The sequence below is a fragment of the Helicoverpa zea genome, chromosome 6, assembly GCF_022581195.2.
Source record: "Helicoverpa zea isolate HzStark_Cry1AcR chromosome 6, ilHelZeax1.1, whole genome shotgun sequence".
Taxonomy (NCBI): Eukaryota; Metazoa; Arthropoda; class Insecta; order Lepidoptera; family Noctuidae; genus Helicoverpa; species Helicoverpa zea.
Genome location: NC_061457.1, coordinates 651177 through 667099, shown reverse-complemented (window position 1 = coordinate 667099; position 15923 = coordinate 651177). Strand labels below are relative to the sequence as shown.

Sequence of the window (15923 nt, the reverse complement as noted above, 5' to 3'; positions counted from 1 at the left end):
CGGAACATCGTGGAATTAGCTGCATATATGTAGAAACCATAAATAGAGTATGAGACGAAATGGCAAAACAATGAAATGTCATCGGAATACGATGGGCCGAATGCCCGCTAACGTTAAAACTGCTATTGAGATTCGATTGTTATCCAATTGTCATATTTATTGACTTAGCAGAATCAAACTCCAGGATGTAGCCTACATCTACAAAACACGAATTAATGAACAAGGGAATAAAACAAAACTCAATACAATTTGAGACGCTTTATTGTCATTCACAAGTGCATTCACTATCTCACTACAATCTAATATCGATACAAATGCAGAATAACTTTCTTTTATACATTTATTCATACCACATAATGATGTTATAGGAACGAAAGGGCAAACAAGGTTAATTTGATGGAAATATTAATTATATAATTACTCAACACTAAATAAATAACTTAGAAATCTAAAATAAAAACATTATTTTGTTACTTAAATTATTTTAAGTTAAATCGTTAAAATTAACAAAAACACAGTCATCAAAACAATATCTACAATACTACTACTAGATTTAAGCTCTTTTACAATGGAATGTTTAATTTTGATCTTTACGAATACAAAGCGTGTAAAGTTTTAGCACCACGCAACTTTTTTCACATCACACACCAATAAAAAAAATACAAGATTTGATGTAAGGCTCTATCACACAGTCTAAGATGTAATAAATACGTCGGTATTACCTATTTACTCGATACTCGAATGTCAATATTTATAGGGAAGGCCATTTGCAACGAAATGCCAAAGTGCCAAGCAAGTGCCAAAGACTGCGTGAAAATGCCTTAAATTGAAACCATACAAGATTAAAAAAAATACAACTCACAACATTCAATCAAACACCATTACTGTTAGAAAAAACATTTCGGTGACAACAATTTCACACCAAATCAAAGGGACCAACATTTTGTCAGCAATACTAACTAGCTTAGAAACATTTGTTACTAGTCCGTGTCTACGAAGATAATAATCATTACATACATTTCAGTTTTAAGTATTATTAACGGTAGCATATTTCGAGACAGCTTTGGAGGCCATTGAATAACTTACAAAACTCTAAATTACCGATAAAAATGACGAAGTAATCGAGAATTACATTAAACTGGTTTTGCATAAAAATTATGTCACCATTATCCAATTGACTTCCAAAATTTGTATTGCGTATAAAAATTTGTGCTTCGTTTCACAGCCGGTCGACAATCTAAGATACAATGTATATTTTATGAGAAACTTCTATACAATAACAGGTAACTACATAGATAGATACAACTAACATCGTATTGTCTCTAAGAAGGAAAGTCGCTTGACTCATTTTGACATTAGGTAGGTATATACAATTTTTTTTGATATGTATCTAAGAATGTTTTCTATTCCAATAAACTTGAATATTGAACGCTAGGAAAAAACATGCCTTTAAAATTCAAGCGACTTGACTGACATAATATTTAATTAAATAATCAGATAAGCTAACTTGTTATTCCGCTCAACATATGACAGATATGACCCATTTTAGTGCAAAAATGGACAGCTCTAAATTATGTTCAGCCAGGGGTCCAGATATCTACAAAGAGGCATAAACACTAGAAGGCCTAGAACTGATGTCAAACATTTTTGTATGTCATGGAAAACTATACCATGACAATTGGTAATGGGTATTTGGGGTTTCTAAATGATACATGGTCAGCCTAAAAGTATCTAGGTACACTATTTTATACTGATAACACGGCAAGACATTACGTATACATGCTTCGTTAAGAAATCGAATTACCGAAGCTGAAATTCTACTTCTTTGTAACAAATCTAAATACGCAATTAGCTCTGATATTAAGTTATATACAATATATATTTTTATATATTAATAGAGCCACAATTATTTGTCGTTTATAATAAGAAATTTTGTTTGAAGCTATTCTCCCTGGAACATATCGCCAAAGCATGAAATAATCTCGTAATACTGAAAAGGTTGATTATTTTTATACTTTGTGACACATACCAGCGTATCTCAGAAATATATTCTATTCTTGAGGCGTATTTGCGATAAATTAATTTATAAAACCTTCTTATTAACTAATATTATTAAATTAATATGAATATATTATGTTAAATAATCTGAAATATGAAAACATTGATATGGCAAGACATTGAATGAATACTTTAATAAAGTATTAAAAAATAATAGCGAGAAATATAAAAAAATTGACTGCTTCGCCTGTTTGGCGTCAAACATTTAAGATTTTTGTGATTTTGTGTATTTTATAATAAACGAGAATCAAATTACTTATCGTACACTTGTAAATAAATACATTGAATATTATTTAAATATTACTATCGCTTGTTTTAGTAAATTAATATTCCGAAAGTTAAAGTTAGGCAAGCACAACGCAGTTTATTAATTAAAAGAACTTAAGTACCTATACATAACGCACGACAGATATTGACTCCTATTTTCAAGTCGTGTAGTTTGCGACGCACAACTGCTCACATAATAAATTAAAAAAAAAAAACATCGAATGTATTTTCACTCTATCTCTCTGATGATATTCGAAATACATTCTTATTTATGTATTTAAGGAGCAGAGGTACAAGGCAAACCTTATGTTACCGGCCCATATAGTGATGTTAATTTCTACCAGTAATTATTCCACTACATAGAACTTTGAAAATCGAACAGACCTATGGTAGAAGTCACACATGTCTTTAATGGAACCGCACCTTATGACTTAGGTCCGTGATAATTTTGGTGCAATTTTCTACAACATAGTAGAATTTGTGTTTTCACATTCAACATATTGGTGTTAACATTAAATACATTAAAACTTATTAATTGTGTCGATTTATATACAATTTGATATGACTTCCATTATTTCTTATTCTAAAAGTTATTTGGTACTATACCCTACTGTAAAGTGTAAGAGTTGCCTTTTAAAAAATGTTTTACTATTGTTATTTTAAGAATATATCAAACTGAGATGCCAGGATCACACAAAGGCTTACTAGAGATGACATGGGTTTGTGAGGGCATAACCCCATAGTAAGATAACTTTCTACGTGTATAAAAACAATGAAAAAGTATTGGTAGAGTTGATGTAATGATTTTTCAGCAGACATTCATACTAAAATGACAAGCTTATAAAAATGCAAGACTGAACTATATACGATAAACTTATAGAGATTTTTTTTCTTGCATCAGTACTTTTGGTTTTTATTTGTAAATATTACAAATTGTTTTTGTCATCAGTCTTCAACGGTAAATCTTTGAATTTTGATCAAAATTTTCGAAAACAATTCAAATTACGAACCTTAAATTGTCTTTGGGTTAAACAGTCAAATTGTTCTTCGAGACTAACTTTAAAGAACTTATAAAATAATAATACTTAAAACTTGTGTGACTTGTTTACCTCGATTTTAGTGATAACATAGCTACCACATGTGAATTTGCTGCGATAGAATGGCTTTTTAACAAGAAATACCTATTAGGTATAATAAAGCTTTGAATAACTTTTCTCATTCAATATTAGCGATATCTTTTTTTCAAGTAACAGGTAATAATCAGGCAGTATAACATTTTTGTTTTATAATAATTCTTCTTTCATGTAGGCTGTATTTTTATAATTATCAAGAATGCAGGAGATGGAAGTAATTATAGCTACCAAGTTGTCGTTATAACTATATAAGTGGTGTGAAGATTATTGCAAGTTTGTACTCAGTATAGCTGTCTAAGTTTACATATTTTTCAGTTTTATCAATAACATGTAGCAACACTATTTTGTGTGCCACTATTCAGTTGGCACCACTGAATTGGGACAGTGAAGATTATCAAATAGCTACCATACTTTTTGGTAAGAACAAAAGCTCTACATCATTGATATGTATTACTACTACTACTAAGAAAGGTTCATAAATAAACTCATATTATAAATGGAAAACTTTTCTAAACGAGGTTATTGATTAGTTCTAATTGATCCTTAAACATTAACATTACCTGTACACGGTATTTTAATAGATATTTAAATTTGGAGGTACTTAGAACTTGATGTCTTTTGTCGTAGAAAAATATTTATATATCAGACGCTATTTACACCCGTTCCAACCGGTCTACACTAACCAACATTTTTGTATACTTTATAGTCAGACAGTCAATGAGCATTGTGCTCAATTTCGAGAACCCAATCAGTCAGTTACAGTTCTACATTTGAAAAGTAACATCGGCAAAGCTTCGGCTAAATTCGTAACACCGAATACAATTTCGGCGATCACACGATTCGATTATCCACAAACTGAAACGTTCACGTCAAGGAACGTATAAAGTTTGAAAATGGAATTGTTTATTACAAAACCGTTTTCGAATCGAATTCAAAACAAAACGTAACCAATTCCAAATTCGAATTAGCACACCAATAACGTTATTGTATAACGTTTGTTCCATTACATCGTTATGCCGCGTTTTCATGGTTCCGAGCCATTTAATCTGGCTGTTCTAGCAATAATACTGGTTTTACACAACGAGCAACAAGTTCATCGAGTTTTACGAAAACGCGGCTTCACAATCCTCAATAGAGAAGGAAATATAAGGCAGGTCCCGCCTGTCAAACTGGCCTCAATTATGTGCAGCCCTCTTGCCAGACATATAACCCTCCCATCGTTTAGCAGTGTTTATGAGTATAGGGTCATTGTCCAACCCTGCTAGTAGGTACAGTTGGTTCACATGAGTCGCGTGGTAGTCCCACCTGGCTATATTAGGGCTGACTCCTAGAGTGAAGTGCCTAAGATCATAGAAACTGCCGCTACCTGTATCGAAGAGTGGGAGAAGGGTCTTCAGTGACGTCATGCCGTCGTCGAACATTTTCTTCGCTAGAGAAATGGAGTTCTCCCCCTCAATGATGTGCAGGTCGTAAAGACCTAGTAGCGTGTAAATGAAGCCGTTTAGAACAAACAACGGGGGCTTTGTTGGGTATTCTTCGTACCTGTAATGGAAATAAATGTATTGTAAAAAAAAAAAAAAAAAAAATCTTAATAAATAATGTCTGGACACAATAAATAAATAATGTCTGGACACATTTTTCACACACAGTCGGTTAGCCCCATGGTAAGTTATTAATTAACTTGTGTTATGGGTGCTAACACAACTGATAAACTACATATAGCTACATATATACATATTTATAAATACATATTGTAACACCCAGACCACGGCCAACAAGCATGCTCATCACACACATGTCGACCGAACCGGGAATCGAACCCGGGACCTCAGGTTCGGCAGTCCGGCATGGTGACCATTGGGCCATCGAGGTCGTCTATTTGTTATATTTTGTTTTTGTTTATTTTTAATATCAGAAGGATTCATTATATGAATCAAATGGCAGATTGAGCAAAAAAATTCTATTGGTATCTGTTACCAGTGGTAACAGAACAAATGAACTGTTGCTATTCCCCTGAACAAAAATTCAGAAGTGGGCGGGCCGCTTTAGACTGGACGTTCTTCTATGCAGGATTTTCTGACCGACTTTTGACCGATCATCATCGGACATGGGCAGCCTTAGAAGAAGATATATACTAACCACACATGTTTGTCCATCCACATGGCCTTGACTCCGCCGGCGTGGCTGGGCACGTCCAGCAGGTACAGCGCCCGCTTAGCGGCCTGCAGGTACGTCATGTCGCCGCTGCGGTAGTACGCGCGGGACAGCAACGAGATCGCGTGGCCCTGGCTCATGGCTGAGTGCCTGGAAAAAGGAGTTGAGAAAAGGTATGGTATATTAAGATATCATTATTTTATGGCTAAAACAAAGGCAGACGTAGTACAAACTCACATATACAATAAGGTATTCGTTAACATTCGCGTCACACACATAAACAACCTATGACAGGACTGTAAAAAGGGTGACGTGATGCGCGAGAGTCATCCCATTTATTCTGTCACGGCAAATCCTTAGCTGAAGTGGCCTAGTCACTATATTTTTTCACATTAAAAGACATTTAATACTAAAACTTCTATATTTCCATTCTTATTAGCCATCGTAGATGAGAAAGTCCTTCTAGCTGTGTGTTTCGTAATCACACTAAAACGGCTGAATCGATTGAGACCTCGGAGACGAATGAACTTTTTCATCCAGATGATGGGAGGAGTGGTAGTGCCGGGCAAGTGGCAACGTCAGAGAAACTGGGGCAAAAACTGGACACCGTCGCGTTGTCCAGCGAGCCCGCGCCGCTCAGGATGCTGCTGTGTATACACTCACCAGCCCGGCTTGAGCTCGGCGACGCCTGCCGCCATGCGCCTGCGCACGGGGATGGGCCAGCCGCCCGCGCCGCTCAGGATGCTGCTGTGTATACACTCACCAGCCCGGCTTGAGCTCGGCGACGCCTGCCGCCATGCGCCTGCGCACGGGGATGGGCCAGCCGCCCGCGCCGCTCAGGATGCTGCTGTGTATACACTCACCAGCCCGGCTTGAGCTCGGCGACGCCTGCCGCCATGCGCCTGCGCACGGGGATGGGCCAGCCGCCCGCGCCGCTCAGGATGCTGCTGTGTATACACTCACCAGCCCGGCTTGAGCTCGGCGACGCCTGCCGCCATGCGCCTGCGCACGGGGATGGGCCAGCCGCCCGCGCCGCTCAGGATGCTGCTGTGTATACACTCACCAGCCCGGCTTGAGCTCGGCGACGCCTGCCGCCATGCGCCTGCGCACGGGGATGGGCCAGCCGCCCGCGCCGCTCAGGATGCTGCTGTGTATACACTCACCAGCCCGGCTTGAGCTCGGCGACGCCTGCCGCCATGCGCCTGCGCACGGGGATGGGCCAGCCGCCCGCGCCGCTCAGGATGCTGCTGTGTATACACTCACCAGCCCGGCTTGAGCTCGGCGACGCCTGCCGCCATGCGCCTGCGCACGGGGATGGGCCAGCCGCCCGCGCCGCTCAGGATGCTGCTGTGTATACACTCACCAGCCCGGCTTGAGCTCGGCGACGCCTGCCGCCATGCGCCTGCGCACGGGGATGGGCCAGCCGCCCGCGCCGCTCAGGATGCTGCTGTGTATACACTCACCAGCCCGGCTTGAGCTCGGCGACGCCTGCCGCCATGCGCCTGCGCACGGGGATGGGCCAGCCGCCGGAGCGGGCACGCTGCGCTCGCACCAGCCAGCGCGCGGCCGCGTAGAACTGCCACATGTGCTCGCTGCTGGACACCGTCGCGTTGTCCAGCGAACCCGCGCCGCTCAGGATGATGCTGGATATCTGCACAAGTAAATAATGTTAAACTTTTTAATACTAACCAAAAGTAAGTAAGTAAATTTTATCTCTACAACTCCTCTTAAAGGTCTCAAGAAAAAAACTTTCTCGTTCTCATCGTAAGTCTCTAGATATAATTGAAAAATCAATAAAATAATTAAATGGTGGAATGGAATAGAATGATTTATGATAAGTCGATTACTTGAATCGAGAACATCAAGTATTAAAAACATCTGTTTTATCACAAGATTTCTATTTTTTCATGCCTATCTTTTTACTAAAGTGTTTACCTTAAACTTATTTCTAGGCGACCTCCTCTTGGGTCGGTCCTGCAGCGCCCAGCCCTTCTGCATGTCGATAATAAGGTCCCGCGTGATGCGCCGCCATTGCTGCTCCAGCCCAATGCCGTAGTATATGTGGTCCTCCTAACATCCAGGTAAAATGTTACGTCAACAAATAAGGGTCGTCGCCAGTAAGTCTGACACCAGTCTAACCAAGGGGTATTGGGTTGCCCGGGTAACTGGGTTGAGGAGGTCAGATAGGCAGTCGCTTCTTGTAAAGCACTGGTCCTCAGCTGCATCCGGTTAGGTTGGAAGCCTACCCCACCGTAGTTGGGAAAAGGCTCGGAAGATGATGATTACGTCAACGAATGCAGTTCATGTCAGTATATTAACAACTTCGAAGTTTGCTGCCAGTGATAGTACAAAAATCATGCATGGTAAGTTATTGACTGACTGTGGTTTGTCTATGACTCAATGGAATGTGCTAACGGAGAGTTATGGCTGAGTCAGACATGCTCCACTTATTTTTATTGACTTATTTGCTCTTGTTGTTTAGAAAATTGACCAGAACCATAATTGGTCATTGTGCATTGTTTTTACCATTTGGAAAAAGGTTGTTTGGATAATAAATCATACTTGAGTAATAATAAAAGGACGAGAGTCATACAATTGTCTATTCGATAAGATGATATAATGTTATCTACCAATATCCTATACATAAATTAACCTTGCCAAAAACTCACCTGTGCCGATATCAACTGCATACTTGTAACATAATGCAGATACACCGTCTCCTTCTTATCTTTATTCTGCAGAACCACCGTGATGGAGGAGTTGGGCTTCATCTGAACATCCACGCTGAACACGAAGTCTTGAGTCAAGTTCACTTTCAGCCACACCTGGCTCGAAGCGTGCTCCGACGTCGAAAACCTTAAGACATTCGATTGGACAGAAGTATCAAATTCCCGAGCCATGTACGCATCTTTGCTAATAATCCAGTTTTCTAAATGTTTCTCCCCATCGTCTATAATTCTTCTTTTCGGCTCACTTTCGGTTAAATGCTTGCTGTAGTGGGCTAACCCGAATTGTGCTATCTGGGTTGGGTAGAAGAACCCTCGTGGTTCCCACTGGGTGCTGACGGGAACGCCTTCGATCCCGCTAATGCATTTGACCCTGTCCCTAACTTCCACGTTATAATTCTCGAAGGTGGTGAAGGTGCCTCGAGGGTCATACTTCTTTTTCGGATGGTATATTTTGCCATAACTATGTGACCATTCGAACTTTTCTGTGTTGTCTGCTGTTGATATTTTTCCGTAAATCTGTGGGGTTTAATGAGATAAAACTATAGATAAGAAATATACCGTGAATTTATGGTCATGGTGTGTATTAATTTGTACTATTTTCCTTGTAATCTATACTAGCCTAAAAAAATGTATCAATCAATGATTTGGTTATCGCATGGTCGATGTACTTGCGGTTAATGAACCAATTATAGGTAAATATGTATTAAACTATGAATGTTTATCGATGAAAACTATTTTATACATTTTTTATCAACTGCTGTTTGTTTTGGAGGAAGCAACACATTATGGCAAACGTTCAAGAATTTATTTTATTTAGATCTCAAACAGAAAATGTCGCTTTAATAGTTTTGCGTTATAAAGATAAGTATGTCACAGCTAATGCCGTGTCAACAGTTTATGCGAAGCTGTATAATGAGGATGGATATCATCGACTTTCTTTGCCAACTGCTATTAAGAGCTAAAATCACATTTTAAGGTTTAGAGAATAGTAGGTTTATATTTAGAAGTTTTCTCAGTCTTCCTACTTTTAGGATGGTTTAAGCACCTTTACTCCCCTTGAAAACTTTACTATGCTGTTTACTCTCTTATGTACTACTTTATTCTCGCTTTATATACTTACTTCTACGCTCCCCTATGTACTCTTAAGTACTTCTTTATGTACTAACCCCATGTACTCCCATATATATTACCTTTATTTACCCCCTTTATGAATTTCCCTAATGTACTCCCCCTATATACTCCTTGTACTGTACCCTATCCTATACTCACCTCGAAGTACTTGTGCACCAGGGAGAAAGGCACGTAGACCTCGTCGCACTCGCGGTCGCGGCGGCACGTCACCGAGTACTCGCCGTTGTAGCCCCGGCCCTAGAGGGTGACATGCTCTACTACACTCACCTCGAAGTACTTGTGCACCAGGGAGAAAGGCACGTAAACCTCGTCGCGATCGCGGTCGCGGCGGCACGTCACCGAGTACTCGCCGTTGATGACGCATTCGATCTCGTCGGGCCCGGAGCGTTCTGATAGCGCGTTTGAGAGCACTGAACCTACTGGGAGGTGGTGTTTAGATGTAGAATGGTTTAGAAATAAGAAAAAGTATTTTCTAAAAACATGGTATCATTTATAGAGGTAAGTATTGTAACTGTTCAGCTTAGGTAGTAATGTCTAGAATTTATTTTGAAGATCCCGGGACAAATCCAGGTCAACATGTTGATAATTGAGGATTCAAATGGCAGCACTGCCAATATAATCTTTATACTGCTACTGTGCAACATTAGTGTTTTATATAGGGCATCATAGGCATATTTTAAATGAAAATACTACAAAAAATTATATGAAATGTCGGTAACTTATGGCGAATTTTTTGAGAAATATAGGAATAGATATGAAAACTTACTGGGTCTCCGCGAGAGGTCCCCGCAGTGTCCCCAGAAGAGCGTGAAGACGAGCACTGCGGCGCACAGCGCGCCGAGCGCCACGCGCATGTTCATCCGCACCAGCATCATTCCGGCCACCTGGTACATACAATCATCACTATGGCTATATGCAAAAAGTAAGCTGGTATCTGGCAGGGGTCTGTTCTGGTTACAGTTACAGAAAGCAAGTAGATTAGACAACATGAAGCTCACTCTAGTATGTAAATATAAAGACTAAGTAAGAAAACAGCTGAAGGAGATAGATTTTGTATACAGCCAATACAAGTGGGTGCCTCTATTAGAGATGTCTCTATTGGGGTGTGAGCGGTAGTTAGTTCAGGATGCAGGTGGGAATAGTGAAGAGCAGCTAGCATTGAATCAGTAGATTTTGATATCACACACTACTTTGATATTCACACGGTTTCACCCGCATACTGTGGTAACTACTGTACCAATATAAATTATAGCCTATGTTACTCTGACAGAGTGTTGCTTTCCAACAGTGAAAGCTTTCAGAGGGTGTAAACAACCATACATATTTATTTGCCTCAATACTTTCATTTGTATTTTTAATTGGCAATTGAAATGACAATTGAAATTAAAATAACAGAAACAGCACTAAATAAAAGATGGTATGGTGTTACCCTATTTATAGGTTTTATTACATACTGCAAAAAGCTACTGTGATTAAGTATTTATGCTTATCTGTATAAATAATAAATAAATTATTACACTAAGAAAAAACCCAGAACAAATTATTTTTGGAAATTAGCTCATTAATATTGCAGTGATAACCCGGAGTTACTGACAAAAACCATCAAAGGAGAATGATGTCATTGGTCTATAAACTCTGATAGTGTATGTAAAGTCTTAATATATTTTGTATGAATGAAACATGCACATAAATAATTAAATGCACTTCATTTAAAATTCATAGCAGGAGAACACCGGACTTTAATAGCACGGCGCGCGAATGCGACATGCAAAAAACCTAAAAGCAAAAGGCTGTAAAAAGAAAACAAAGCAAAAATCTAAATATAGTTTAGAAGTACCTGACCCTACCGTCCGGAATTTACGTGGGTGGCCCAAAGCAAACTACCTCTATTAACGCTATAAAAGAACAGATTTCCCTCCTAACTCCTTAATTCACTACCGTTCTACTAACTGCATAAGTTAACAGTATTTTTATACAAATACTTACTTTGTACACAGCAGTGACATTCCATCCGTTGTTTAAATACGTGAATTGAATCACACGGATATTTCTCATAAGAACTATCACATCACAAATAGTCGCGGCGCGGAACTAAATATTTGTATGGAAATATAACTTTTCTAAATATTTACACTGGAATGATTATTTTGAGAAAGTAATAAATCGGCCGAGACGGCTCTCTTTCCTCCGATTGCAGCTGACTTCTGACACTTTTGACAGTCCGTTTGACAACTGACAATTATCTTGGAATCGTTCGGAAATGTATCCATAGGAGTTTAATAACTAATTATTCACAATATACATATTTACATTAATTGAAAATAAAATAAAATAAACTTATATATATATATACAACTTAAAACTAATACAGTGCATCAAAAAATTGCTCCTCATCGCTGTCACTGGGTAATGTACCCAAAAGACTGGCAGCATTGCCACGTTGGATGGCAATGCTCAACCTCTGTGCGAAATAAAAGCCAGCCTTTGGGTCCCGGGAAGTGTCAACCAGGCGCTGGGAAATATCCCTGGCAAGAAGGTGCGCCCTCGGACCCCACGGCCCCAGAGTTTCAACCCCAAACGGCTCAAACATGTAATTGCCTATAAGGTTACTATATTTGCGCCGCTTGAGGTTCTCTGCTTGTGCAGCGGCGGAGCCAGCACAACATGCAGTTCCGGGAAGGTGAGATGGCGCAAGAGTGTCGACGCATGTCGCGTCCCACACTAAAGTCCTACCCACCTTCCACGGAAATAGCGACATGCCGTCTGGTCTCTTGCCATCGTCGCGTGCCAAGCCATTTGGTTCGAGTACGGCTGGCACGCCGACGGCAACAAGAGCGCGACGGATCACGTCGTTTATGTTGGCATGTCGTGGTATGCGGCCGGCACTCCGGCTGCACGACAGGCCGTGGTGACCGAGGCTGTTGACAGCTTCCCCGCAGTGGCAGCGATGAGGAGAGCAGCATGGAGCACCTAGTCGGAGGCAAACGACGAGTCTGAAGGTGGTGTCATCAAACATGGTGCCTGTGTTTGAGGACGGAAGTGCAAGAAGCCATAGACCCGACTCCCATTCACCCACAGCCAGTAGGCGCGCTCGCTCTGCAGAAGTAATTGACGTATCGATTAAACTTTTCCGTATTACTCTGCAGAGCGGCTCATCCCACTGTCTCTGGGAGGACAGGTTGGCGGGTAAGTCGGTGTTCGGGCATGCGACTTTCCAAGCATTTAAAGCCTCAGTCAGGCTTGGCACCTCAAAATTGGCCAGTGTGGTGGGTAATATTTTCCTGATCAATTTCTCAGTGCCATGGACCGAGGAAATAAAGGCTGGTAAACTTACACTGGAAATTTTACGGACGCCAAGTCCTCCCATACGGATGGGAAGAGTCGCTTGAGACCAAGCTCTGTCGTCCAAGGCCACATTTAAAATGGATGATAGTGTATGTCGTATAATTTCGTCGATTTTGTCCAAAAGGCTGGTGTGCTTCCATAAATGGGAAGCACGCAAGTTATAGGTAAATTTTGGTCCAAAACAGCAGTACCGTATGATGGTGATGGCTGCATGCATATTAATTTTGAGTAGCCTTTCCGAAACATTATTAAAATTTTGAATTTTCTTCTCAATAAAATCCGAAAATGAATCTTCCAGTATAGGCGATCCAAGGAGGCAAAGAGAACTTTGGTCTATCGGTTTAATTTCAGGAGCTATTGAGAGGAAATTTTGAAGGATAGTCTGTCTGTCAGTCGAGTCGGGTATAAAAAGTTCACATTTAGAAAGGTTGAGGTCGAGGCCAATGTCGTGGAATTTATCTTTTAGGAAAACTAAGTCATTAAGAACAGTATCTCTGTTGCCTCCCAGGGTCCCATCGTCGAGATACCACACGTTAAATTCAGAATTTAGCTGCCGAATAATTGGGTTAATCGCCAAACTAAAAATCACAGGCCCGAGTGGATCACCTTGTTGACAGCCAACAGCGGATTCTAATAGGTTGTTCCGATATAATAATTTTGTTGGGTACCTATAGCATTGCCAAAGAAAACTGTAAATTTTGGGTATTTCTTTTTTGACTTCTGCCAGCAAGGTGTCCCTATTCACCGAGTTGAAGGCGTTCTTGATGTCAACCTTCAGGATGACATCTCCTTTCCCATGATTTAGATAGGTCGACAGGGCGTGTACGGCAGCCTCGCAGCCCCCATTCGAGCCGTAACCTAGCTGCAGGGGCTGAAATTTGTCCGAAACTTCCTCACTACAAAATTTAGAGCAGATTTTGGCTACCATACGACGGTAAGTAGTCCCCACGGCAATTGGACGAATACCGCCATCCCTTTTGCGCAGAGCACATAGATTGGCTCCGTACAAAACGTCGATGACGGTTTCGTCCACCTTGCCGGAGAGCATAAGGTTGGTCAGGGCCGTAAGCTCCTTCAAGAGCGACTCACCTGCTTCCCCGGCGCTTGGGCAGGTGAGATCCTTTAGATGTTGCGGACTCAAGCCGTCGAGGCCGCCTGCAGAGCCGCATCTGAAGGAGCCTATGGCTGTGACCAGGTGTCGACCTGTAACTGTGAGGATATCTGTGTCCGGATCAGGAGGTTCGGGAAAAGAGAGGTCATCGGCAGGGGCAGGGTGTTTACTCTCCAGAGCGGAGAGTGTCTCTGGAGAACACGGCGCCACCACATCACTGCTGAAGAGAATTCTAGCAGCCCCCCGAATGTCACCTTCATTCAACTTTGATTCCACTAGGCGTGAAATATTTGAGCATCTTTGAGTCGATAATTTAGTATCGAAATCTGTATGGCCTAAAGTTGTACAATTGTCTTTAATTTGTTTTGTTAGTGACTTTTTGTTTGCCAAACTTTTCTGAACATGCAGAATTCTATAGGGGAAGGTGAGCAATTCCTCCCAGGCACGTTGCGAGTTCTCTCGTGCAGCCAGGCGAACACAACCTGCCAAGTGTTGAGCAACCAGAGGCCTGGCTCCACGGGGAACCCGCTTTAATACTGGGACAGAATTTTTGAATTTCGATAGCTTTTGCCAAAAAGGATCGAGAGTTGGTGTAGTTGTGATAAGAGTTGGGTTTGGCGCGGTCACATTGGTAGGCCCTGTGCACTGGGATTTATGGACCTTCCCAATGTGTACGCTCAAACCCCGCTTACCTTTAAAAAAGCGTGCCTGGGGGCACAGGGGACATCTCTTCACGGCATCCAGTGATACCGAAGATTGACCTTCACTTTCTACCACATCATTGTCGTCGTGCATCTGTTAGTTTTATTTATTTACACTTAAAACACTACTATAAACACTACAATAAATAATTATAAAAAACACAAGTAAACAAAATCAAAAGTCAAAGTGACGGCCAGTGACGGGCGGCGTCTCGGTGGCGCTGTCAGGGGCCGCGCCGCCGCGCCGCGCGCCGGCTTCATTTCGGGGCAGGCCTAGCCCAGCCTAGCCGGCCAGTCTATGATGGTATCACTAAGTTATTGAATGCTCCAATCTTGTTTTGTACATGAAACGTATGTACTAGCAATGTTTTGACGTTTTTCGTATGAAACGTTATTTACATATTTTAGCGGGATTAGAGCAGAAATGGGTTGTTGCGGTTTGCAAAATAAATAACACTGGATAAAATGGGAACGTTCGTTGGTTTTTTGTATTTTCCAGGTCCCGCAAATACAATCCAAATTATTATTCAAAACTATAAACATCTGACATGACAGTTCCCGACAGGCCATCCAACGTGGCATTTTCTTCTTGTTATCATTAAAATTTGTTCTTGTAGTCGTGTACTTAAATTGTAATATTTTGGCTTGTTCTTTTAATTTACGAATTGTATGTTATAAAATGGCACAAGAACTCAAAGAGCTTTGTCAGCTACTGTTTCCAGACAACCCTGAAGGTAGACTAAATAAATAAATCTAATTAAAGAGCTCTGCAAATATTACTTAGCTACAACCTCATCCAAAACAAAAAGAACACTATCACTAACACTATTACCGTGGTCGCGTGACATCCACCTATTGCTTGATTGGTTGCCACCACACACGATCTTATTCATACGAAAGTATTGCGAGATGGACAAACTGTTCCTACCTACAACTTTATTATTTATTTTTCCAACCTGGAATATCGTTAGGCTTTTATGACTCACTATCACTATCACTATCACTTCGGAAATTAATTCTGTCTCTTTACTATACACTAGCCCCACAACTCTAAAATTCTTGACCACAAAAAACCATGTCACAATTTAAATGATCAATAAAAATTAAATTAATAATTTGAAGTTTTATCATGCCTTGGAGAGTGAGATGATTGTATTTATTTCTGTAGCTTAGTCTTCCAATACGTTTCCTGTTATAACATACAAAGGCTGCCTGCTTCTTTATTTTTGTGACAATCACTTAAATTCAAGCCCCCTTATAACTAAAAGTATATAAGAGTATTTAAGTACTAACC

General features: G+C 40.7%; 1 protein-coding gene across 2 annotated transcripts; it reads right to left on the bottom strand.

Annotated features, from left to right (window-relative positions):
* Positions 1–243: 243 nt before the first annotated feature.
* Positions 244–11669, bottom strand: LOC124631208 (D-glucuronyl C5-epimerase). 2 transcript variants are annotated; one of them, XM_047165452.1, is made up of 8 exons: positions 11459–11669; positions 10239–10356; positions 9740–9891; positions 8282–8857; positions 7548–7682; positions 7076–7263; positions 5598–5762; positions 244–5000 (listed from the first exon to the last, which is right to left on the bottom strand). In XM_047165452.1, exons 1-8 carry the CDS (start codon positions 11525–11527, stop codon positions 4634–4636), a joined length of 1770 nt encoding a protein of 589 aa, XP_047021408.1. In that variant the 5' UTR covers positions 11528–11669; the 3' UTR covers positions 244–4633. The 2 variants fall into 2 exon arrangements, with proteins under 2 accessions (XP_047021408.1, XP_047021409.1); XM_047165453.1 differs by having other exon boundaries at positions 9740–9888.
* Between the last annotated feature and the right edge of the window lie 4254 nt (positions 11670–15923).